The sequence below is a fragment of the Lissotriton vulgaris genome, chromosome 3_1 (assembly GCF_964263255.1).
Source record: "Lissotriton vulgaris chromosome 3_1, aLisVul1.2, whole genome shotgun sequence".
Lineage (NCBI taxonomy): Eukaryota > Metazoa > Chordata > Amphibia > Caudata > Salamandridae > Lissotriton > Lissotriton vulgaris.
Window position 1 is genome coordinate 2,108,469,452 of NC_141689.1, and position 24,985 is coordinate 2,108,494,436.

Below are 24,985 nucleotides of genomic sequence, written 5' to 3' on the forward strand. Positions count from 1 at the left end.
GCAGGGAGACACAGTGCACTGGCTGGGTGGTGTGCTTACATGTGTTCTAGTGCCGGTCTGTATGTGTTTGTTTGTGCCTCCGTTCTCCTGTGCTTGTTTATGAGTCTGTATACGTGCTTGTGTGTGTTCTTGTACGTTCTGTGTTTGCATGACTGTGTTTATTGTACATATAAATATATTGTGTATAATTGCGTCTGTGTATCTTCTGTTCTTGGGCGTGTATGATTTTCTATGCGTGTTTTAATATATGCGAGTGTCTGTGCTTTGTGTGTTATTAAGTATGTATTTGTCTGCGTTCATGTTTCTCAAATATGTTAACTCTTCCAGCAATCGGCAGAGTGAAGATGCAGGGTCTCTAAGAAGGGTTGAAAAAACAACAAAGCCTCATTAACAGGTAAATCGTCTTTTAAAGACCTGTGAAGTACTCAGGTGCAGCTGTGTGCGTGCCTGGGAAGCTGTCTCAGCCCCGGGCTGACACACACACACGACTGGGGGAGGGGGCTGAAGCTCTTTGAGCCCAATGGACGTTGCACGCATGCTAGTAACCATTGACAAAGCCAATAGTCCTGACTTGTACGTATGATGTGACTTGTACCATATATCTAGACGCAATGACAGGAACAGCAAAATACAAGTTGGGTGGCATACTGTGCTAAACACAGATTTTTAGCTTAGGTGTTTTTAAGCCACGCCCTTAATTACATTGAACACGCCCCTTTCAGAGACCCCTCAGTTTTTTCATCCCACTTAAAGCCCTGCGTGAACGTAAGCTTACGCCTCAGATGTTTTCCAGTGCACTGGTACATTCTCAACAGCACATTGGTGGTGCATAAACGCGCCTGCGGTACACCTACATTTTGAGCGCCAAGAGGCAGGTACAGCGCTCTACATAAAAATTAATTTGTACATAAATATACAATGTCACTCATAGTTGTTGAATGTCACTCATAATTACACTGAAATTCTGGAAATGTCACACATAAGCAACCTGAAACCTTGGCAGCTATGTTGGGGAGGGAGAGCAGTGGGGTAGTGGGGTGGAGGAGCAGGGTAAATACGAGGAAGAAAGGGCGCCACGCTGATAGAATTACCTCATACAGCAGCACAACCCCCCCCCCCCGTGACAGAGGGGGGAGGGAAAGGAGACGGTGGGGTGGAGGAGCGTAGGAATCACACAATGAAATCAAAAACAAGCATTGGAAGTGCAATAGGTCTTGCATTTGGTTGTGTTAGAGCAATTGCTTTTGTAAATGACATTCACATAGATTCATCAATCTCAAATTCTACGATTCCTATATTGCGAGGGAATGCGAATCGCAATTTAGAAATGGGATTCAATAAAAATTGCGATTAAAAAAAAAAAGCGAATCGCAATCGGCCGCAATCGCCGATTGCGAGTTTCCGAAAATCGCATAAAATTCACAGAATCAGCCGATACCCTTGTTGAAATTGCGATCTCGTAATTACCGAAATCTCAAATTGCGATCTCGCTAATTGCGAGATCGCAAAAACAGGAAGTCGCATTTTGAGCACAGTGATAACATCACAACCAGGAAGTAGGCAGGTTCCACCCTCATTCTGCATTGTGAGCCTGAAGTGGAAGCAGCATTGCTCAGAGCTCCACTCCAGAGTACCTCCAGCTGAAAACCAGGAGACACCCCACTACAGAACATGTCACAGGAAGCTGCAGGGGAAACTTCCTCAGGAAGGAAAAGGAAAATAAAATTTTCGGAACAAGAACTTGAATATCTCATAGAGGGAGTGTGCAAGGACCACCACCGCCTCTTTGTGAAGGACTCAAGAAGGGTGCCTGAGGCCGACAAAAGTAGGATTTGGGTGCGCATCCGCGCAAAAGTAAATTCTGTGGGAGTGACCCAGCGCTCTGTGGATGATTTAAAAAAACGGTGGTACGACCTCAGAGGGCGGGCCAAGGAGAGGTTCGCAGAGAGGCTGGGGGAGCGTGTCGCAACAGGAAGAGGAGAGCCCACTGTCCCCCCCAACACCCCACTTGAGGACCGAGTAGAAGACACCCTGAATCCCCAGGCATGCGTGGGGGTAGCCCAGCTGGACTCCTCCCGACCCACCCAAGATACACAAGGTAAGTGCCATGCGACTGCGACCCTGTCGCCTAACAATGGCCATGACCCCAGATCATCCCATTAGAAACCCCACTCATGCAGCCAAAGCACACCACAAAAGCCCTATTGCATTGTGGGGCATGTAGTCTGACCACAATTACCATCTAGCCCCATACAGCCAGATCTGTTCAGTGAGAGTCAATCCTGCAGCGAGTCAGGGAATGGTAGCCTGCATGCATGTAGCAACCTTCAATGTGTAAGATACATGTCATTAATCAACGTCCACTTTACATCACAGGTGGCGCTGAAGTACCCAGTACGGATAGCGATGCCCTACAAATTGAAGACATTACTGAGGACACCGAGGGAGACGTCCATCCATCCCCACACGCAGGACCATCAGGGCAAGCTGCCGCACCAGCGGTAGTACCACCACCTGCCCATGTGGACAGTGCCACCTCAGCGCCAACAGGCGCACCACAACCACAGTGTGTGACTCACACACCAGTGGGGCAGACAACAACAGCTGCCTCACGAAAACAAACCCGCCGCACTGCCACTGTGAGGAGCCAGTCCAGCGGACTGGTGAGGGAGCCACCCAATACCACACCACGCACTGGCAGGGGGGTGAATGTGCGGGCACCTGGGCTCTCTATTGAGCGCCGTATGCTCCACATCCACCAGACACAAGCCCGTCATCTCGCAGCAATACATCTACAGCTGAACAAGACTGCTAGGAATGTTGGACAGCTGTCAGACCGGATGGAGAGGATGACCGCTGCAGTGGAGGCCAACACCCAGGCCATGTATAGCCAGCGGGACGTCAACCGGTGCAGACACCGGCAGCTGCTGACCCACCTGTCTGCGTACACGCGGTCAAATTATATCATAGGGAATGCGACCTCCCAGCTCTCACGACGCTCCTTGGCCATGCAAGTGCAAATGGTCCAGTGCTGCCAGGATGTTGCAAGGGCACTGGAGCAAGTGACCACTGCAGTGCAGGGTATGCAGGCAACTGGCCATGGCCAGGCGGGTGGGGGGGGATGACACTAGTGAGGCTAATTCAAGCCACAGCAGCCAATCCGTGCCACTGGTGATAGCACCCTGCCGCAGCACCAGGCCCTCTGCTGCCTCACGGGCAAATCCAAAGGAAGATATGGAAAGAAGATTGGGAGCATCCGCCCAGAGGCGCCATTGAACATTTGTATAGTTCCATGAAGGGCCATGCTGCTGAGACAAGCATGCCCGCCTCAAATACATAGGACATATGACTCAATATGGCTCTCATGTTACTGTGTGAAAAATTCCAACTTTATTGTGCAAAAAACAATAACAAATATTCTGTTAAAGTTAATCTGACTCATGTCATCATTTCTATTGTCATGCATGAGTGATATGTTGGGTGTGGCGAGTGGGTGCACTAGAAACAGTTAATGGTGATTTGGTTGCGGCGCCTGTGTCCTTCTGCAGGATTTTCACCGCGTGCATGACACACATGTGCAGGTGGTCGGTTGTTCCCTTCCGACTCACTGCCAGAGATCTCTACAGGTATCCTGCGCTTGGTAGCAATGTTGTGGAGGATTGCACACACGGCCACGATGCGGCAGCAGACCTCAGGCTCGTATTTGATGGCCCCACCAGTCTTGTGAAGTATGCGGAATCTGCTCTTCAAAAGGCCAAATTTCTTCTCAAAGCAATTTCTTGTGCGTATGTGTGCAGCATTGTAACACCGTTGCTGTGGTGTTGCAGGGTTGAGGTATGGGGTGAAGAGGTACTCACGGAGACCTTAGGCGCTGTCACCTAAATGATAGGAGCAGATGGTGAGTGCCTGTTCTGCGCAGCTACCTTATCACAGTGTACTATTTGGGGGCATGTGTACTTACCTAGTAGGTGTCCTTTGCCAAAGTCTCCCCTGGCCAGTCGTGTGTGAATGCCGCTGTGCCGGAATACGAAGGAGTCATGTGTGCTCCCCGGGTACTGTGCCACTATCTCCGTGATGCAAGTCTTAGCGTTGCACGCAATCTGGATATTGAGGGAGTGGTAGGACTTGCGGTTGTGATACATGTATTCCGTTTGTGCTGGTGGGCAGATGTGGATGTGGGTACCGTCAATGCACCCTATTACATGTGGGAATTGCGCAACGTTGTAGAATTGAAGCTTGGTCTTATTCAAGTCCTGTTGGCTGTTCGGGAATGAGATGTAGTGGTGTAGCCGGGTCAGCATAGCCTCCAGGAAACTCCTTAGGCAGCGGGACATGGTGCTCTGAGATATCCCCCCTGCAACAGCGACTATACCCTGGAAGCTTCCGGAGGCCAGTAGGTGCAGGCTGCACAAGACCTGGACATGTGTGGGCACGGCATTGGTCCTCCTTGTTGGGTGCTGCATCAGGAGGTCTAGGTCCCGAATCAGCTTGATGATCATTGCCCCATTCAGGCGGTACTTTGGGTAAATTTTCTCCGCAGTTTGGCCCAGAAGGGTGACTTGCTGCAGGAATATTCGCTCCTGGATCCTGCGTCTGTTCCGTGCTGCAGCCTGGAGCCTTCGCCGCCTGACCACCATGTAGAGTCCTGGCATTGTGAGAGTCCTCATGCTCCTTCTGTGATTCCTTAAGTGTGTTTGTTCAGGACTGCACCTGTGGCTCTTTAGATTATTTTTTTTGTATTTTTTTTTCCTTCATGGTTACCACCTGATTTTGCTTCTCCTTAAATTGCACCTCGCAAATAGCGATTTTCCGATTTTTAGGTAATTGCGAGTTTTCATGAATTGCGTTTGCGATTATTTAGCAAAATCGCACAATAAATCGCAGAATCCATGGATTCTCGCTATTTCCGATTCGCTATATGGGTTCCTCCTAGATTCTGCGATTTATTTTGTGATTTTGCTATTTTAATTTTGCGAATTCGCAATTTCTGTGTTTTTCACATCATGAATTGCTTTTCTGTTAATTGCGATCGCAATAGCTAATTCGCAGCTATTGCGATCGCAATTTTGCTTGATGAATCTATGTGAATGTCTTTTACCGATGTGTTATGGAGTGCATTTATGTGGTGTGTAGTGGAAATATGTGGGTTGGGTTGTAAGTGTTAGTTGTGGAATTGTGTGGCGTAGAATTCTGTGGTGTGGAATGGGTGGATTTGTATAGTGCAAATATAGGGATAGTAGTTATGTGGTATTGAGTAATAAAATTATGTGGAGTTCGCTTGTGTGTTATGGAGTGTAATTGTTTGGTGTGCTGTAGAATTTGAAGGTGGTATAAACTCAAAATTAACATGAATTTCTACGAGAGCGGATTATTTTTGTAATATTGAGGGGGAGGCCTACATAAAATCAGATCCCGCCTAGAAATTCTGTGCACTAAAGTTATTGCCCATCAAGATTCAGACTGAGGGAGGCTTTGCAGAACGAAAAGCTAGAACTGAATTTGTCCGTGCACGCAACTTCATTGAAATAGATATTGGGATCCATGAAAACACCATTTCCACATACAGCATTTGTGAAAACAAAAAAGTCCCTCAATGTATCCAGCGCCACTATTTCTTATTTAAAACGTACAAATATTGACCGTAAAGGAATGAAATGGAGCGCAGTGAGTACTCGGAGGGTGATTCAAGAGCTGTGTATTTGTAGGAATGTCCTGGTACTGGTGAGCTTGTGCAGGGTCTGTAGGTGAGCAGCTACAATTAGTGGCTTGAAGAAGTGCTGCAACTACATAATTGGGGAGAACTAATTGAGTCTGCAAGGCAAGACATGACAGGAGCTAATAAGGTTTCCAAATAATATATCGAGCTATGCACTGTTGGCTTTATCACGGTGCTGGTTGCACTGTTACATTACGTGCCTTAGCGTCTGTTTTATATGTGTGAATGTGGGCACATGACCACGTTTGCCAAGGCTTTTTTGTATGTATGTATATCATTTAAGCACATTAAGAAAGTTATTTTAAAAAATAAATTATGGAAATTAATGCCAGTCTGCTTGCATAGCTGTGATGTGCATCAGTATTTTGGTTTGATTGTAAACACTGCAATGATTTTCAGAAATGCTTCCACATAATGTTGTATATTTAAATAAATATTTCCATGCAAGCGGACTAATTTCTTCAACAAGCATGGGTACGCTTCACATTTACCGATACTAAGGGCTAGTTTTATGAAGCCGCTTGTTGCTTTTTCAACAACATTTATTGGTAGGATGCCTTTGCTTTGAAAAGTTGTGCTTTTGGTATGACTGGTGATTGGAAGGACAGCAGGAGGCAACACAGAGGGTGTGTGAGGGGGCAACATGGATAACAGCGGCGTGTGCTGATAAAAAGCAGTCGCACTGGGCATGCCAGACCACTTAAGTTTTTTTGCGGTGGGAGGTAGCAGGGAGGGTATTTAACATGGACAAGGGCAGTTGGCCATTCGGGCAGTCTGTTTACTCTGCTAAGGAGCTCTTCTGTATCTACAAGTCACTGACTACAATCGACTCGTCCGCTGACCCGAAGAGCTGTTCGGTTGAAACATGTGACCGCATCGCCAACTATTTTTCCACCAAAGTGGAGAAAATCTACTCGACCTTCCCCAATCCGCCTCCCACGGGGGCTGAGTTTGAAGCCACGGCAGTGGGGATGGAGATTCTGGGATCTCTCACAAATTTCATCACGCCACCCCCTGAGGAACTGGTCAGGACGTGCCTCTCGGTAAAATCTGGCTCCCCTATGGACCCGGTGTCTCCTAAGCGGTTGGGGGACAGCCTGAGTGTCCTGGAGCCTTACATTAGGCACGTCTTGGATATCTCCTTTAAATCGGGCATACTTCCTGAGGGGTGGAAACAGGCGGTGGTACTCCCCCTTCGAAAGAAGTCTCACATTGGTTTTGAGGTGTTGGAAAATCTGAGGCCCATCTCACTCCTACCTTTTTTGTCCAAAGTGGCTGAAAAGGTAGTGAACACCCAAATCATGAAGCATGTAGAGGAGGTGGGTTTGCTCCATGACACGCAGTTTGGTTTCAGGCCGCGTCATTCCACAGAGTCCGCCCTTCTCATGGCAACCGAACATTTGAGACAGGGCGTAGACGAGGGGCAAACCATGGCCTTGATCCTGCTTGACCTCAGCGCGGCGTTTGACACTGTAGCACATTCCACCTTGCTGCAGTGTCTGAGCAAAGGTGGTATCGCCGGTACCGCGCTGAGGTGGATCCAGTCCTTCCTTACAGGAAGGAGCTTTCAAGTGAGGCAGGGGGACCATTATTCTAGAGGGGTACCTTTGGGCCAGGGCGTGCCTCAGGGCTCGTCCCTGAGCCCGACCCTTTTCAACTTGTATGTGGCACTTGTCGCATGGTAACCTACGCTGACGACACGCAGCTGGTCATCTCCCTGTCGCACGCGCCCTGTCTTGCTGCAGATGGCTTCCAATCGTGCATGAAAGATCTTGCCGACTGGATGGCCAAGAATTGTTTGAAGCTAAACGGCAGCAAGACAGAGGTGCTGGTGGTAGGGAGGGCCCAGTCAGCCTGGTCGTCAGCCTGGTGGCCATCCTGTCTTGGACCAACTCCTGCCCCTTGTCAGGAGGCCAAAAACCTGGGCGTCTGGTTCGATGCGGCTTTGACCTTCGGGCCTCAGATCAATCGGGTGGTAAGAGTTTGCTTTGGGGTCCTGAAGAGACTAAGGAAAGTTCTTGACCTTCTGCCAGTGGAAGCCCGCCAAACCTTGGTGCATGCCCTGGTGACCGCAAGGCTTGACTATGGGAACCTGCTGTACCTGGGGGCACCGATTAAAAGCGTGGCACGCCTTCAGGTGCTGCAGAATGCGGCGGCACGCCTGATTCTTAGGCTGCCCAGAAGGGCGCCCGGGAAGCTGGCACTCCAAAAATTACACTGGCTTCCAGTAAAGAGCAGAGTTGAGTACAAAGCCCTCTGCACATGTCACCGGATTCTGCAGGATAGGGCGCCCCGACCCCTGCAGAAACTGATCGAAGCCTATGAACCATCTAGAGCGCTCAGATCTGCGGGAGGAGGACTGCTGAGGACTCCCAGGATAAAGAAAGCCCGTATGGGAGGTAGGTCCTTCAGGCACCTGGCCCCCAACTACTGGAACAAACTCCCAGTGGACCTTCGCTTGGAGCCAGTGGAAATGAAGTTCCGAGCTAAGCTAAAAACTCACCTCTTTACTAGATAATCCTGATCTGCCAGCACTGTTTTCCCTGTCTTATGTTTTTCTCACTGTCAGCGCGGGGACACGCCGGTGCGCGTAACTCAGCGCTCTACAAATGCCCCTATTATTATTATTTACCGAGTGCAGCGGATCAGCACGAGCGTGCGCAGAAACAGCATACATCAATTAAGAACCGATCATTATGTTGAGGGAGCAACTGTACTAGTTGTCAATGGGGCAGCCTTACTAGGCTCATGGATCTTTCTAAAATGTAGCGCCTATCACAATTCTCTGCGAGAAGTAAGGGGTCTTGATGTCCACAGGTGTGGGCGTGGGAGAGGTGGCGGTCATGCACATTCCATTTAAACATAAATAAATAGTAAGTATCCATATTTTAAAAGCATACGCTCAACGAAAAGAAAAAGAAACCTATTACAATCTAGCGGAGAGAAAAGCCATTCGAAAAACAAGTAACCAACATGGCTCTGTTTAAAAATAAACAGTTTCTGAGCGAAAAAATATACATAAATTACAAAAGCATGATGTGAAGATGGATTTTCATTGCATACGAATTGAAATATGTTGCTGCTGGAAACTGCTTGCAAATGAACTCAAATAATTAAGACAAAAACACGTGCATCAGAACATAAGCTGAGGCAGGAAACAAAAAAAACAAGTAATGTGGACAGCATACCATTAGGCGGGCACCATGGGGAATCACAAGCAGGAAATAAACCAAGTAATCCGTAAGGGAAGAACTAACCAGCTACAGCGTAAGTAAACTGTAGTTGGTCGGTGCTGATTGGCAAAACCAGAAATTATGTATCAGGACAAGAAGAGTAGCGGAGAAGTGCACCTATCCCAAGCAGCAGGCGGGATTACACTCAGTATAGTGTTTACACCAGGTCTTGCGACAGCGCATGCGCTGTCTAGGTTCGACCTAACAATTTGCACTGTAGTTGCGATCCGATCGGGATATTGTTACCAGATGCACGTCCCCTTAAACTGAAAGAAAACATAAACATGGGCCATCTCATGCTACACAGTGTGATGGCCAAACAACATAGTCACCAAGTGAAATCGCCACAAGCACACAAAGGAGGGACAGTTGCTAAACAACACCAATAAAAAGCCTGCATTTCCGAATGGCAAACACAACAGCCAATAGAAACCACTTAAAGTTTTAAAACACATAGAATACAATTCAACAGGTCTTGCAGACAGCGCAAGCGCTGTCAAGGCTCGACCTATAAAGGGTACATTAACACAGACATCATAGTGGCCTTTCTCAGCCACAGTAATATCACATACATTAGACAGACAAAAAAATACAGAATGCAAAACAGATAGATGCCAGAGCAGAAACCTGTCTAAAGAAATTCTCGAAAGGTCCAGAAAGCTTTTATAATTCAGCAGCCAAAAGGTGAGTCAAGTTTAAAACCACTGTTACCAGACGTAAAATAGGGGCAAGTTTGCAGGCAAGTATCGCCTGCTCCATTGGTAATAATCAGTATTGCTGCTTATGGGTTCTGACCATTTAGTATGCCAGGATATTTTTGCTTTAGGTCACCCAGTTATTGGACCTTTACTGGGGGTGAGGCTCACTACCTGAATCTCACTCACAATACTTGCCTTTTAATTGAACTGCACACGTTTATCATCAGTGTCTGCCTTCTACAATAAAGCTGCTGTGACACAGCTAGTGTAAAGGGCACTGGACTGGTTATCAGGTGGACATGTGTACATACGCATGTGTGCACAGGTGCACGCTGCACATGAGAGACTACAGTTGTGCGCGCTCTGATAGCTGCACACAGGTAACCTGCATGTGCCAATTTGGCCTGTCGAAATACCCCTTTTTGACAGACTTAAACCTTCCTTTTAAATATAAATAAGCCACTTGCATGTAGGCCTTATTGCCCATAAAGGCAGGGTGCCATTATTTAAAAGTAGGAAATGTAGAAGTTAATGTTGAACATGTCCTTACAGTGAAATATCCCCAGAAACGAGTTTCACTGTATTAAGGATGGCTGCTGCCATATGGAATCACTGAGCTACATTGTTACATTTATTAAATGCTGAATTCAGATGGCGAGCAGCTAGAGAAATACCTCTTCCATTCATTTTTATTGTCATTTAGAATCCTCTTTAATACTAAGGCCAGATTTAAACATTTTTATCTTAGAAATACCACTTTGAGAAAGTTGGCAATTTTCCCGCCTAAAATTTCTGGAGCCTTTCTGCAAGTATTATACCGTCTGAGGTGTTGGATATCCCATGGGGAAATGTGAACAAAAACAGGCCTGGGTGTAGAGGGTTCACGTGACAGGATGGCTGGGGATAAGTTGTGCCCTGCCGTCATTACCCTTCAAAGGGTCCCGCCTTCAACACACACAAACGAACCTTGCATAGTCCAGCCCTTGCCTTTGTTTTACTACCGAGGCCAGAGCTAAACCCAGGGGCAAGGAAGAAACTGACCAGAACCCATTTTAGTGTTGGACAAAGGGGTGTGCCCCGCCCACAGGGTGGCACTTGGCATAAAAGTGGCATCCCCAGAACATGAAGGAGAGCAAAACCCTGGACCCGGAAGGAGAGGACAACAACCCTAAGGACAGCTGAAAGGACAATCTCCCTGATGCCTAATGGACTAAGGACTCTGTCTGCAGCTGCCCCACTCCGCTTGGGCTAGATGGGTCTCTCCTGAGCCTGTGAAGCTGGCCTCCTTACACCCCTTGTGGACCAGTTGGGGGAACATCTGGACTTTACTGCTATCCTGGGTGCCCTTCAAGATAGGCAGGAGGCCATGGTAGTTAGGGAGGGCAGGTAGAGAAGGAGACCTGTGCAGGGAGCCCGTAAAACCAGCTTCCTGGAAGGTGCAAACCTTTAGAAGCCAACATGCTTGATTTAAATGCTCCTGGTGGCTAGAGCTCTCCACCAGGAATACATTGAGACCAATATCAAGAAAATCGGCTCAACAAGGACCGAGTGGTGCCTTTTTCAGGATTCGCCCATTCTGACGTGATTTCCCTAGATTATCCACAGGGTAGGCCATTACTCAGAGGTCAGCGCATCACTATTTGATTGTTGAGAGGGGTGGGCATGCGTGGGGCCCTCACCTCACTAAGAATTGCCCCTGGGGAGGCCAGCACATTTATGACAGGCCTCGGTCCCTCATACCTGGGGCACAGCACAGCAATGAGAGGCCAAAAGTTGACACAACCTAGAAGTCCAGAGGGATCCCATTGCCCTCCCCAGGACACAGAAGATAGGCAGCCCGAACCTTGCAGTGCTCTGTTCAACTCCCTGGGAGATCAGATCCCTGAAAGCGATGTTCGTTGACTCTTCTGCCCCCTTACCCGTGCCCGTTGTTGATTACATTGCTCAGGCCTACTTTTGCATGGATAAACATGTAACCAAGTTGCAGTCGTGTATCAAAAGCCTTGTCACGGCTCTCTAGCACTATGAAATCATTGCATAGCAATTTCTAATCTTTGCACTGCAAATCCTTTTGGTATGTTACCCCTTCAGCCTCTGTTTCTGTCCATGTCATTTGCAAACCACAATTCTATCCCTAAAACACTCTAAAATATATATACAGATACATTTTATAAGTCAGTGTGTTAAGGTTCATACTCTTCAACTTCTCAAGAGATAACCCCTGTATTTCAATGGTTCAAAACAAAGCACTTTGCGGCAGACTAACAAAAGAGGACTTCTATTTTAAAGTTTCATAACAGCCCGCGAATTACTTCAGCGTCAGTCTGGCTTCTTCTTCTCAAATGGAATCAATTTTTCTGGTCAAATATGATATTCTCTATTAGATGGTGTCTTGCCTCTGCAGTCAAGTTCACCTTTAAATGTCTGAAACATTACATTTTATTGAGCTAGTGGCCTTTCTCCGTCTGTTAGCTGTTCTTCCTTCTCTCTGAATAATGCTCAAGTCCTTGCTGTCATTCACTGTATCCTCGATAGCAATCTGACCACACATATAGAATACCTTCCTTGAAGATAGTCTACTTCCTGGATTTGTTAGAAGTGCAATCAATTTCTATAGGAGGACAGAAGCCTGCCTAGTTGTCTGGTACAAACAAAGATGGAGCCCATGAAAATGAAACACGAAAACTCCACATAGAAGTGGTAACCTTGTTGTACTACAGTTATCCGCCCAGCAGAATTTGCTAGAGAAGCTGCCTATTCATCCATATCTTTCAAAAGAAATTATTAATACATATCATTTTCGCTGGTTGTGCCAGTCACTAGAACCTAGGTTATGTCTTCCTCTACACACACTACACACTGACTTTCTCCCCCAAATCCTCAGCATACGTTTACTAACATTTCCAATCACTTTACACTTTGTAACTGCGTCTCTTGGTTATCTTCCAACGCCAAATGGACTAACAGTGATATCTACGTAATTGTCCTCCTGTTTTCAAGTATATCCCTTGTCTAGAGTGTATTATCCTCTAGTCTTTCATCCCTAATTTCACCTTAGTCTTTGGTGGAATCAGTTCCCCATTAACACTCTTTGCAAGCCGTATGTTCTGCTGCTAGCCTGCTTCTTGTGGCCTCTCTTCAATCTTGTATTTCTTTTATTAACCAGTTAATTAACACTCTGCTTTGGCTCTACAGTACCTTAAATCATTAAATAAACACAAACGAAAACAATGCACCAGGGCCAACACTGTGGGGAAAATCAAGAATGCCAAGAAATATGCTCTTGGTTTCTGTACATAGTAATTCTCAAGTTGCACTGCCTTTTTCATTTTCATTTTGTGGCCTGGTACTCGCGGGACTGTGGTTTACCCCACTCATCGCTTCACTTTAATTTCCTGTTAATGGTAAAATTCAGTATGTTCACCTTTTTCAGCAATAGAACAACAAAATGTGACTATCTTACACCCTTTGAAGAAATAAACCTTACGTGTATAGTTTTGATCCAAGAAATGTGTAAGCCTTGGAAGAATATAACCTATAATCCTATATGACAGATCTTTTATATTGTGTATGGGGGAAAAAGCATGCTCCAATTCTTAATAAAAAAGGTTCTCAGGTGTGTTTTCAATTTAAAATAAACATCTGTGAACACAATGGGTGCATGGGTTTCTTGCAACTCTAGTGAAAAATTCCTGCTGAGATTTGGGAGTGGGCACCTGAATGTTCCTGCAGTGTCTCATCGGATTGTTTGGCTTTATGTTTATTTGTGGGTTAATTTTTCAAAAGGAAACAATAGTTTAAAAAGGTAGTCATAGGTTTAGTAGGTCTAAAAAACAACAAGCCAGGAACTTGGTCATGGTGGTTTCCAGCAGGGTGACTCCCTGATCGCTTGACATAGTAAGCCGATTTACCCCTATGCAGAACCAAATTGACTGATCATCTATGAGTAGAGAAACCATTTACATTTCTGGTAATGTTTCCATCTGCTGGAGAGTGCACTAGGTGTTGATTTGCTGTCTGAACTCACCTACCCATTTCTGCATCAGACATCAGACTCAGGGTGAGATTGACATTGATATGACTCAGCTCTGAACTAGCGAAGGGAGACTGTCATGGTGTCAGAAGACTTACATTTTTGCACTCTCTGGGTGTTTCCCATCAATTCCTGTGATTACAGTAGCTGTCTGACCACTCTCTGAATTCAAGGGTATCTTCCCTACTCATCCGCTGAGGGTGGCTCAGTTCATTCCGACTAGGAGACTTCCTGATTACATTATATTGGCACTAAAGCTCAGGGCGAGTCCATGAAGGGTAATAAAAGCACAATGGATCCCCCTCCCCCCCAACAAAAGCGAGAATTTATAGCACAGGGCCCCAGTGCCTGAGGCTACTCGAAGTGGCTACTCTTCTGTTCTCATCTAACCCAGTTGGCATCATGGTACGCAGATCGTCCAAGATTAGCTTGCTGGTACCTGCCATCTGGAGGAGTACTGTGGATACACATGTAGTCCTCAACAGCGACATCCATGTGGCCTGTTTTTTCCCTGGGTCTTCCCTGATGCCTACTTCTGTTGCAATCGTTGAATGCTGCTTTGGAGCTGATACATGGATGAGTTGGAGAAGATGAATGTCTTTCTCTGCCAGCATATCTTGCTTGAGAGTGGCCTTCTGACCCCAGGGTACTGACTTGACTGATAAGAGTGTCACTGCAATGGAGAGTCTATCTGAGTGACAGGCCCCAGATCGTGCCCATGAATAGTAGTCCACATAAACACGATTATTAGTGTACTGAGGGAGTAGGGATATTGCTAGATGTGTCTTGTCTTTCTGCCCACCTTTCTCATCACAACTGTCTCAAACCAGTCCTGCTTCTGACGCACACAGTGGTGAGCAAATGAGACCAGATATGGAATGAAATAGTGCTGTAAATATAACATTTGCTTTGATATACCTGCTTCATTGGCCATTCGGGAGTCACCATGCAGCAGATAATCACAACATATCTCCCTGCCAACTGTCGGGGGGTGTTCTTGGTGGTGTCTGACCTCTAGAATAGTGTATGTTCTTCAGCTTGGTTTTCTGTTATGTCTCTGCCAAAGCCTAACAAACAACATAGTGCCTAACATTAACGATCTACTAAAAGCCACCAAGCCAGCATCAAAAACCCACATGGGAAACCTCAGGATTTGACAGATACCCTGCTCAAAGCAAAGAGACAGAAATAACTCCAACCCCCCACCATGGGTGACTAAATGGACCATTTTCTAATTTAAGAAGTAGCCCCTTCCAATGAAGTATTAGAGTTGTAATTCTCTAGTGAAGGTCAGCAACAATATTGTCCGGGTTGTGTCAAAGCAAATTTCAGAATTGAATTTTCGGTGGATTCACGGGAAAATGGATTTGTGGGTCTCTTGGCATTGACCAAGGAGTTGTTCTCCCGGAAGTGAAACAGCACACATTTACACCCAATTTTACAAGTTTCTAGAACTGGTGACATGTTTTGTAAGAATAACTGTTTCAATAGACAAGTGCAGGGAAGAGCTTTGTGAAAGTCAGAGGAAAGGACAGCAGGCATAACATCATATCTAGATTTTGATACATCAACAGAAGTATTAACATATAGATGGATTTTTGTGCAGCAGTTCTTCAGAATGAATGCGTTCAGATGGCTGTATGCTCCTAGGCTATGAGACGGGAAGCTCTGGTTAACGTGTTTCAGCATTTTCAAGAACACATGGTGGTTAAATAAGTTAATGTTACACTGAGCAGATCTAATTTTTCTCACAGTTGAAGCCTTGATGGAAACGGTTAAGACAACGGCGACTGAACAGGGTTTTGAGCAGGATGTGATGTGGTACAAACCTCAAGAAATTAAATTTTTAAGAGCAGTGGTTCTTGGTGAAGGTCAAAGACTCACAAAATTGCTTGTGATGGAAGAAGCTATACATCAAGACTATAATCAGCTACTGTTAAGCTGATTATATTAGAGAACTATGTGCGCTGACTGTTCATTAAAAATCCGGATATGTTGCTGATTCAGATTTATTTACACTACTCTCCCAGAGGCATGAATGCCTTTAAGCAGTGATCCAGCGATTTGGTACTGATACATTTTCACTGACAAGGCCCAAATTCATAACCCAACAAGTCCCTTCCCGCTGGATGAGTGTAATACAAAATTTTCCAATATCCAATTGTCATCATTAGTCCTACATATAATTTATGGCGATGTAATCTTTTTTAAGTTAACAGGGTTAGGAAAACTAATACCTGATTCTAAATATACTCGTAAATCAAGAATAAGTACCTCTAATAAAGACAAACTCATTAGTATATGTATAATACTTTAGCTAAAATAATGTGAAAATGCTAATCTATACCAAATACAGTATGAATCATAGACCATCACTAGAAACAACATTGGAGAAAATGACAAAATGATATCTCTTTGACAGTGCATAAAGGAGTGGAAAGGCGAAGTGACAGAAGGTTCAGAGTGAAAATACATTTGCAATTGATTATGCAAATTCAGATTACCGTCTATACTAACCCAATAGGAAATAGGAAAAGTACTCTCTGGCCGTGAGAGCAGTAAGGCCTCTCAAGAAGATTTGAAGAGGCAAAGACTATGTCAGGAATCAGCAGACAAGAACAGCCAGCTCAAGAATAGGAGACAGCAACACAAGCCTCTCCTCAAACAGGTAGGAAACCGCAATCTCTCTCCTAAACCCTCCCACCAGAAACCTCAATTATACCTGGATACCAAAAATGTCCAACCCACACTTGTCGGAACAGACAATTTCTCACCATTTGATTAGTTAAGGAAGTGGTACTGTCACACCATTCTCCTCATGTCCATTAGCTCAACAACTTATTGTTAATTTTTTCATCTTATCAACTTCCACCCCAGGAAATACAATTTTGAATTGCTGTCATAGTACATATTTCCTCCAACCCGATCATGTAGCAAACTCTGTGTCACACTGTCCATTTGTGCCGTTTCACAAAGGAAGTGTTCCTTCTCTCGAAAAACAAAACTGTTTCTTCATGTGGACTCTTGGCAGGCACATAGGACCCGTGAATGACATTTGTCTTACACCTGCCCCTTCTTGCTCAGAAGTAAACAACTTTATTTCTTTCATTAACCCAAATATTTCCTGCAGCGTAGAAAACCATGCTTCTACAGAAAATGAACACAGACATAATTAATCACTTATAAAGTTTTCAATTTTATGCACCCACCCAGTGTTGCATCTAGCCATTCGCAACCCAAGTTAATGGTATTTTACTTTCCTAATATACACTAGTAAGTGAAATAAAGCAGCATTAGTCCTTTTATTAGCCAAAAGCATTTGCTGCCTAGAAAAGCCTTTGCGGGCTGCTTCAGTGCTTCAGTTTTGCACTTGCGCTGTAGCATTTTCCTCATGTTAGACACTTTCCGCATACGTTTTTCACAACACACTATTAGTAAGTGATACTGAGGGTTCAATTCGAGAAGGTTTCATTTAGCGAAAAAAACCTTGCTCCATCAACAGTGAAAGGGCCTTGTCCCCTCCATTCTAAGGCGGATCCATTTTTTGAAGGCGAATGAGAAGATTCTAGAACCAGGTAGGCAATGCGATGACCTCACCCTACATGGTTACCACGTAACATCATAGCAGAGCCCCACCCAGAGGAAGTAGCCAAACAGAAGAGATATGAGTTTGGTCACCACTCACCTGTGTAAAGAAAGATCACTTATTTTTAGGTATTTACAATTGTGATTCGCTTTAAATGCAAGAATGTCCAGTATGCTTCATCTTCATGCAAACAAACCGTAAGAATCCTTAGTTTGCAGGAGTCCGAGTCAGTAGACTGCTGTCAGCAAGTGCCATCTTCACAGGTGCAAGGTACTGAGACCCAGGATGCTGGCCATAAAATACTGAAAGCGAGTACCAGCAAAGTAGAAATGGGGATTGAAAAGAAATGCCATGAAATGTGAGCTTGGTCAATGCTTCAATGCACTCAGGGACTTGGGATATCCCACTATTATTTTTAGTTACAATCATGATCTTTCTGTTGATGTCAGTTTCTTCTTTAAATTGAGATGTTGCTATCTGCTTAGATACCCTCTAGTGGGGATCAAACCTAATTATGACCCGTGCGAAGAAAACTGGAAGAGTTTCTATACTACTCCTTGTTGCTATTTTACCAGAGGGTTCCAAAATACAACCCTCAAGGGTACACTGACTTGTTAAGGTGTTGGATCTTGACATGAGGTGGTAAATGAGGGATAGAAAAAGGAAGAATACAAAAAAGCATAAACATGAGAACAAATATTTTACATCCACATGTATGAAACCATTTAGTGGTCACAGAGCCTGCGATTCACATGGTTCGCAACTGCTAACGACTTTTTTTAAATATACTAAACCCATTTAGCAATTCAGCAACAAATTACTCAAATGCTAAATATGTTTTTTTAATCAAGCTTTTAAAACAGGTCTGTTTAAGGGATCCCTCTTCAAACCGTGGAGCACAGTAGTGTATGTCAATGGTCTGTGACGGTAGTTTTGGTTGCAACCCAATAATAAGTTACCAACTGCTCAAAGGAGGTGGTAACCTATCCGCAAAAGCGTGACTGTGAAACGCAGATATGTCTGGAATGGACAGAGGTGTCCAGGGGACCAGTGCAAATTCCTAAACAAACTTTAACAAAATGAAAATAAATTCAGCCCATTTTCCTTTAAGGACAAAGAGCTGCAGCCCTCAGCAGGACACTATCCCTTTGATGACCACCAATCATGGTGAGTCGCAATTTGCAACTTACCTCATGCATATTGATGAGCCGGCAGACGAAGCGGGTGGTCTCCATTGCACAATGCACTTTGAAAGCGCTTGTAATATCCTGCAACGTGGGATGCCTGCAAACTGAGCGAGGGTCTGCATTTCCCACAAGATATGAGCCCACAGAGCCATGAGCAGGAAGAGGAGGGGTTCCAACACATTACAGTGATGCCTGCAGACTGAATGAGGACTTCCTTGCCTCGAAGACATCAGCCCACAGAGCCCTGAGGAGGAGGGGTTCCAATGCACACTGTGCTTTAAAAGGGCTTGGAATATCCAATGGCGCTGGATGTGCCCCGGCAAAAGTTGGCCTGTCTGCACCCATAAGGGATCGGAGGCTGCGCTGGGCTACCCCCTTGGCCCTTTGTTGTTAGAGTTGCGACTTCCCATCTATCCTTTTATCTGAGGTGTCCGTCTCATTATTGCAGCTGAGCTATGGCCAAAACACGAATATCAGCTATTGCAAGTAAGGATCAGTGTGTGTCTAACTCTACTGCAAAGTTTCTTAGCAATGCCAAGGATCAAAATAGCAAAACATATTAAAAATCAACATGTTACTACAGTGAAAAGGCCGCATCTTAAACTGCCTACAACTATATAAGTTTTCTATTAAAATGCTAAAGTGCTTAGTGCTACAGTACTCAGGGACGATCTGCCTATACTATTTGAAAAGGTGCAAAAAAGTTCCTGAGTACTCTAGTGCTTTTTAAGTGTGTTTTTTTCAGCAGACAAAAAGTGCAACGTGCTAAACCATCAAAGTGTTACAGTGCAAGATCTATAAAATTTCCATTCATGCCATAATTTCTAAATTCTTAAAATACTTCCAAACAGCATCGAATTTTCTTGTAGCACCAACCTTCATAGCATATGCTTCTTCAAATACCATTGTTTGTTTAATTTTATTTACCCATTCGAGTTGGTCGTGGACATCCTCCGGCCCCCAGTTCTGGAGGATTAAGGAGCGGGCAACCAAAGAGCAGATTGCAATACAACAAAACAATAGCACCAAGTTCACAATCACAATAAAGCTCAACAGCTATAGTGCGACAGCTACACTAATAAAGCCGCGCAACTACAGAACTGCCGACTACAACACCACAGTGCAGTGCACCACCACAGATGAACTACTACCTCACTACAGCTACGGAGATACCACCACCACAGAAGAACTGATACAATTCTAATAGTACAGAAATACAGCTGAAGAATTCGAATTACAGAACTACAATACATGTACATCTCACACCAACATTAAAACTGCAGTCATGGTGCTTGAAAACACTACATTTGAAGCAAAGTCTTGAGGAACAGCAAAATTGAAGGAGGGAGTGGGACCCCATTGCTGAGCAGGCTTCGTATGCAGAGTTAAGCTAAAAAAGAGTTTTATGAAAACAGGTCCACAAGTCAAATGTACTTTGTAAGTGGTGACTGTTAAAGACATACACATCAAAATATTGAATGATAGTTACCTTTGGTAAAATGCCAGTATTTGTTTTGCATTTAAGACCACCTATGTATGTACTCAACTTCTTTATGTGAACCAAAAAGCTGTACCTCCAACAGCATCCTATCTGGACCACAAAGTAAAACAAATGAACAAATAAGGATGGTTAGTGAATGCCATATTGTATTTATGACAGGACAAGGTAACCAGACAACAAGCACTCAGGGGCGGCCTTAGGCATGTGCAAGCTGTGCACCTGCACAGGGCCACCAAACCCCAGGGGCCCCCATGCCAATATATATCCTTAATATAATAATCCTCTGAGGATGGATACATATTAGCGTGGCGGCCTCTGGCAGAGATTTGGCGGCCTCTGGCTCTGTTCCACTTCCAAACACCCTGACCCGCCCCCCCCAACCTCTTCACTGGCCTCCGCGCTCCGCCCCGACCCCCTCTTCAGGGGCCCCCTACTACGCTCCCTGTCCAGGGCCGCCATGAGCCCAGAGCCGCCCCTGAAGCACTTCCTAAACAAAAGCCATAAACCAGTGAATAAAATACCATAGTGTAAGTCAAGTAAATATATCAAAGAGCACACACAGTCTAACAAAAGGGCTATTTGGGGAGTGCTTTGTGGCGCCCCCAAAATAACCATGCTGGAGTTCAGAAGATGAATGAGCATGAAAGATGCCTTTAAATTGTATTTTTGTATTGTCACATTTGCTGTGCATTCAAAGACAGAGGTAAAATGTCAGGATATGTATTCTGATAAATTGCTTCTTATTCTTTTAATATGGAGATTGATGTTTATTTTTCATTGTCGGATTACAAAGTTAGATGATTTTGCAAAGGGAACTGTTTGTCAATCTTGCTGGGGTACAGGAAGTGTGAAAGGAAAGGATGTAGGATATCATTTTTTTCTAACCCACAGCATTTAAATGTTTGTAAAATAACTGTACCATATACGTGCAGTTAGGAAAGTACAAATGAAGCACTTTCTTTGTAACTCTGAATATGATTGAAGCAAAGATTTTAATAGTATCAAAACAAATCTGAACACTACTTTCTGATGTGTGATTGGTAAATATGTGCTGAAAACCGATTCCCATACATTATAGATTGTGCAACATATAGTTTTAGCCCATAAAACTGCATATCAGTGCAAGTTGTGTGGCCATTTCAGTGGAAAATGTGGTGTCTGTAAATGACAGTATGCTACCACACCATGCTTTAGTAATATATTTGTAACAATGTGCTCCACGATGCACAAATGGCTACCTTCTACACCCGTACCATTCTCCTGCGGAATGGGTGTGACTCATTTGCTATACTTGTTCTTAGTGTGGTCCCTAGATTTTTCACAATCTCTTGCTTTCTCTCTCTCTATCTCTTTTAGCTTCTATTGTTCTTTTATTCAAACATTGATTACATGAGTTTTTTCAGATAGCTCTAATCAAGCTGAAACCTTTCTGCATTCATGCAGGGGTAGTTTCAGTAAACTCTGTCGGTAAAGTACTTTGTGCTGTTGTACAACCACATTCTTCTGCTGTATGTGAAAGAGTTGGACAACTAACATATGTTTGTGATATTGTTATATCACCACACTATCTTCTTTTATTTGATTTAGTATTTTCTGAGAGGCTTCAAAGGCTCTGGGTTTCAAGATCTATTTTGAATGACAGATGTGGATGATGAATGACATGTTTTATAAAAATGTAAAGATAAACATGTTGCAGTCTTCATCCTCTTAACCAGAAAGATAATGTTGTACTTTTCTTTCTTTAGATTGGCGGGTAGTATTTTCAATGGCTGGAGAAACAGTGATAAGGAGGTCAAGATGAATCTGGAAATTATTATTGAGGAGAACCTGATTAAAAGATCACAACAAAAGAAAAGGACATCCCCATTAAATTACAAGGAGCGATTTTTCGTACTTACAAGCTCAAAATTAACCTATTATGAAGGTCGCCCAGAGGTAAGAAACATGTGTGTTACTTCTGCTTTTATTTATACATTTTTCTTGATAGACCTTTAGTCAAATTTGTGTGGGCAACTTAAAGATCTTTTAATAAGTTCCTAATGTTTTAATTCTGCATGTAAATGTTCTTTTTTAACAGCTTTTATTTAGAACAGCGTGCACCACAATAATATGGATATTTCGCACTAAGCAAACTGCTGGTTATATGGATCAAAATGTATTAGCAATCAAAGATTTCAAAGATTTCAAACATTTTTAAACTGTAAAATAATTTTGTATGTTTCTGATTAAAACAGAAATAGAGATCAATAGCTTGGTTGAGATAGTTTTAAGGAACGCCTCCCATGTGTGTTCCTGACTTTCATGTCTTTTAGGAGGCAGCTGTTGGAGGATTGCAAACTTCATGCTGAAACACATCCCTGGAATGTGTCTGACATGACAGTAAGGAACGTTCCTTGTTGTGTAAAGTGCAATCTGCAATACACAGGTCTTCGGTAAAAAACTCTGTGAACAAATAAAAGTTAGCGAAGAAATCAAAAGTGCTGCTGAAGAATGTCATAGAGCGTTTAACAGAACACATGCAGCTGCAAAGGGGATATTAGGTAGACTGCCTTGTATATCCTGAGAAACCCTTACCTATGAAAACCCATGCATCTAGATCACATTTCACTGTGTGTTTGTGCTCTCCCCCCCACAAACAATGACAAATTATTGACTCTGATAATTTAGATACATTTTCATTGTCTTTTCCTTCAATGGTGCATCTTATTTTCTTATTCAACATTTTCATGTTTCAATTTTTCTACACTGATGTGAAAATACTGTGATTTGGTTGTGATTTTAGACACACAAAACAACCATTGTTTTGGTAAAATTGGAAATGATGAAACTAAGCGAAGAATACAAATCTTCAAAATAGGGAATGATAGAAACATGCACTAAACCGCACTGATAAAATCACTCCAGAAAGTAACTTTCTCTCCATATCACTATTGCTTGGTCTTTGGAACTGCACTGTCTATTCATATTGAAAGGGGTACCCAATCATTACTGTTAAGTAAGGAGAAAGAACCTTCTCAAACAATCTGGTAGCAGTGAAAGCACAAACCCCCACATGCATCAACCTATTTAGGAAGTGCAAACGGTGCGAATCGGTAAATTCGGCCGTTTGCACTTCCTAAATAAGTTTTTGGGATGCATCATGCATTTTTGTGAAATTCGCTATTTTTAGCGATTTCCAAAAATGCGATTGCTTTTAAGGAATCGCAAATTTGCGATTCCTTAAAAGCAATGCTTGATTGTTTTTCGAATTAGCAATTAGGAGGTGCAAATTACCACGAGATTGAACCTCGTGGTAATTTGAGAAACGTTTTGAAAATGCATTTTTTAAACTTTCATGTTTCAGACACACATATCCTTAGGACATGTGTGTATGAAACATGCACTTCAAATTACATTTCTGGGGTGCAGGCGGGGGGTCCTTTGGACCCCCCTCTGCACCCTTGGAATGCATTAACATATTGCGATTTTCAAAAAGAAAATCGCAATTTGTTAGAGCCTTCCCATTGATCCCTATGGGCCTTTTGGCCCATAGGAATCAATGGGAATTGCGAATTCGCACTTTGGAATTCTCATAATATTTGCGATTCGGTAAAAATTGCGATTTTTACCGAATCGCAAATATTTTGCGAAAATATACATGCATCCCATTTTGCGAATTCCAAATTGCGATTCCCTATTTTTCGCAATTTGGAATTCGCAAAAGGCCGGGATGATACATGTGGCCAAAAGAGACTTAGAACACCTAGGAATCTGAGAAGCAGTCACCAGGTTCATGGGATTCTCAGAGCCTTAGCTGCTGAAGTTGCAATGTTTCCAGGTAGAGTGTTCGCCACACTTCTCTATTGTCTTGGCGGCACAGGACTTTCCATTCTGTGGCCACCTGTGAGGAGGCTCCCTATCAACACAGAATGAAATGCATGAACCCAACTTCCATCAGTGGGCTTTTCATGCTCCCCTCATGACAGAGGGTGTGTTAACCCCTTTGCTGCGGGGATAATTCCCCCACGGTGCTGAGGGGAAAGGGGGGCGGCGCCGTGTTGCTCGTGACGAGCCCAGCTCGTCATGAGTCACAGTGGAGCTGTGCTCATGACGTACTGGGCTCGTCATGACTCCGCCCACTGATTAATTCGCCCGCACAGGCGGGGAATCAATCGCGCGTGGGCGGACCGCGGAAGTTGTGAAGAGCCCAGCTCGTCATGAGCACAGCTCCATTGTGACTCATTACGAGCTGGGCTCGTCATGAGCATGGAAGAGGTTAATTATTTTCAAATTAAGCTGTTGGTTACTTTTAGGGTAGAGGGCCTGCAAATAGTGTACAAAAACGTGACCTATAATGCAAGAAACATATGCCATAATAATGCTAACAGAATACCTATGGAGAGTCCACTAGGTTAACATCAGTATTGCACAACTTTTAAAAGTACTTTACATTATTAAAACACTAGACTTCTGGATGTAATTCCATACTGCAAACACGAGTTCCAGAAATGTTTAACATCCATGTGAACTACTAAGTCTGAGGTGGACTGAGTAGGCACTACCTCTCAAAAGTTAAGAAATGCTTTCCATACATTTACGGGTCAAACATTTGTGGAAGTGCTGTCCCCAATAACTTGGCAGTCTTATTGGACAAAAGAATACACGTCAAGATCCTTAACTCGGTTTACTCAACAATGAGTGGAAAGGTCTACTCTTCCATGGCAATGCGAACCAGCACATATGTCCCACAATGGAACTTGAAACCTTTTTTCCATGTCAAAGTTCTGTAATGTTGGGTTTTGGTGTCAGATCTTTTGGGAGTAGAGGGACACGCCTGGAATCAGTTCTCACACTCACTCAGAGCAGAATAGTCACTTGAAAAGTTTAGGAGCAGACTAAAAACAATGTTTCTTTCACCCTTTTATATGGTCCCATTATTCTGGGATTTGGTGCTTTATCAAAATATGTAACTTAGCCTTAAATACCATCATGTGAATGAGAACATGTGGACGTCAGTGATTTGTCTATATATTGCTTAAATGTTTGGAATAC

General features: G+C 43.9%; 1 protein-coding gene across 2 annotated transcripts in view; it reads left to right on the forward strand.

Annotated features, from left to right (window-relative positions):
* TEC (tec protein tyrosine kinase) overlaps nt 1–24,985 on the forward strand; it is a 612,933-nt gene that overhangs the window by 213,434 nt on the left and 374,514 nt on the right. For both annotated transcript variants that reach the window (XM_086962679.1, XM_086962678.1), the window contains exon 3: nt 21,700–21,889. In XM_086962679.1, coding sequence (XP_086818805.1) covers nt 21,700–21,889 — 190 coding nt within the window. The remainder of the gene's footprint in view (nt 1–21,699; nt 21,890–24,985) is intronic.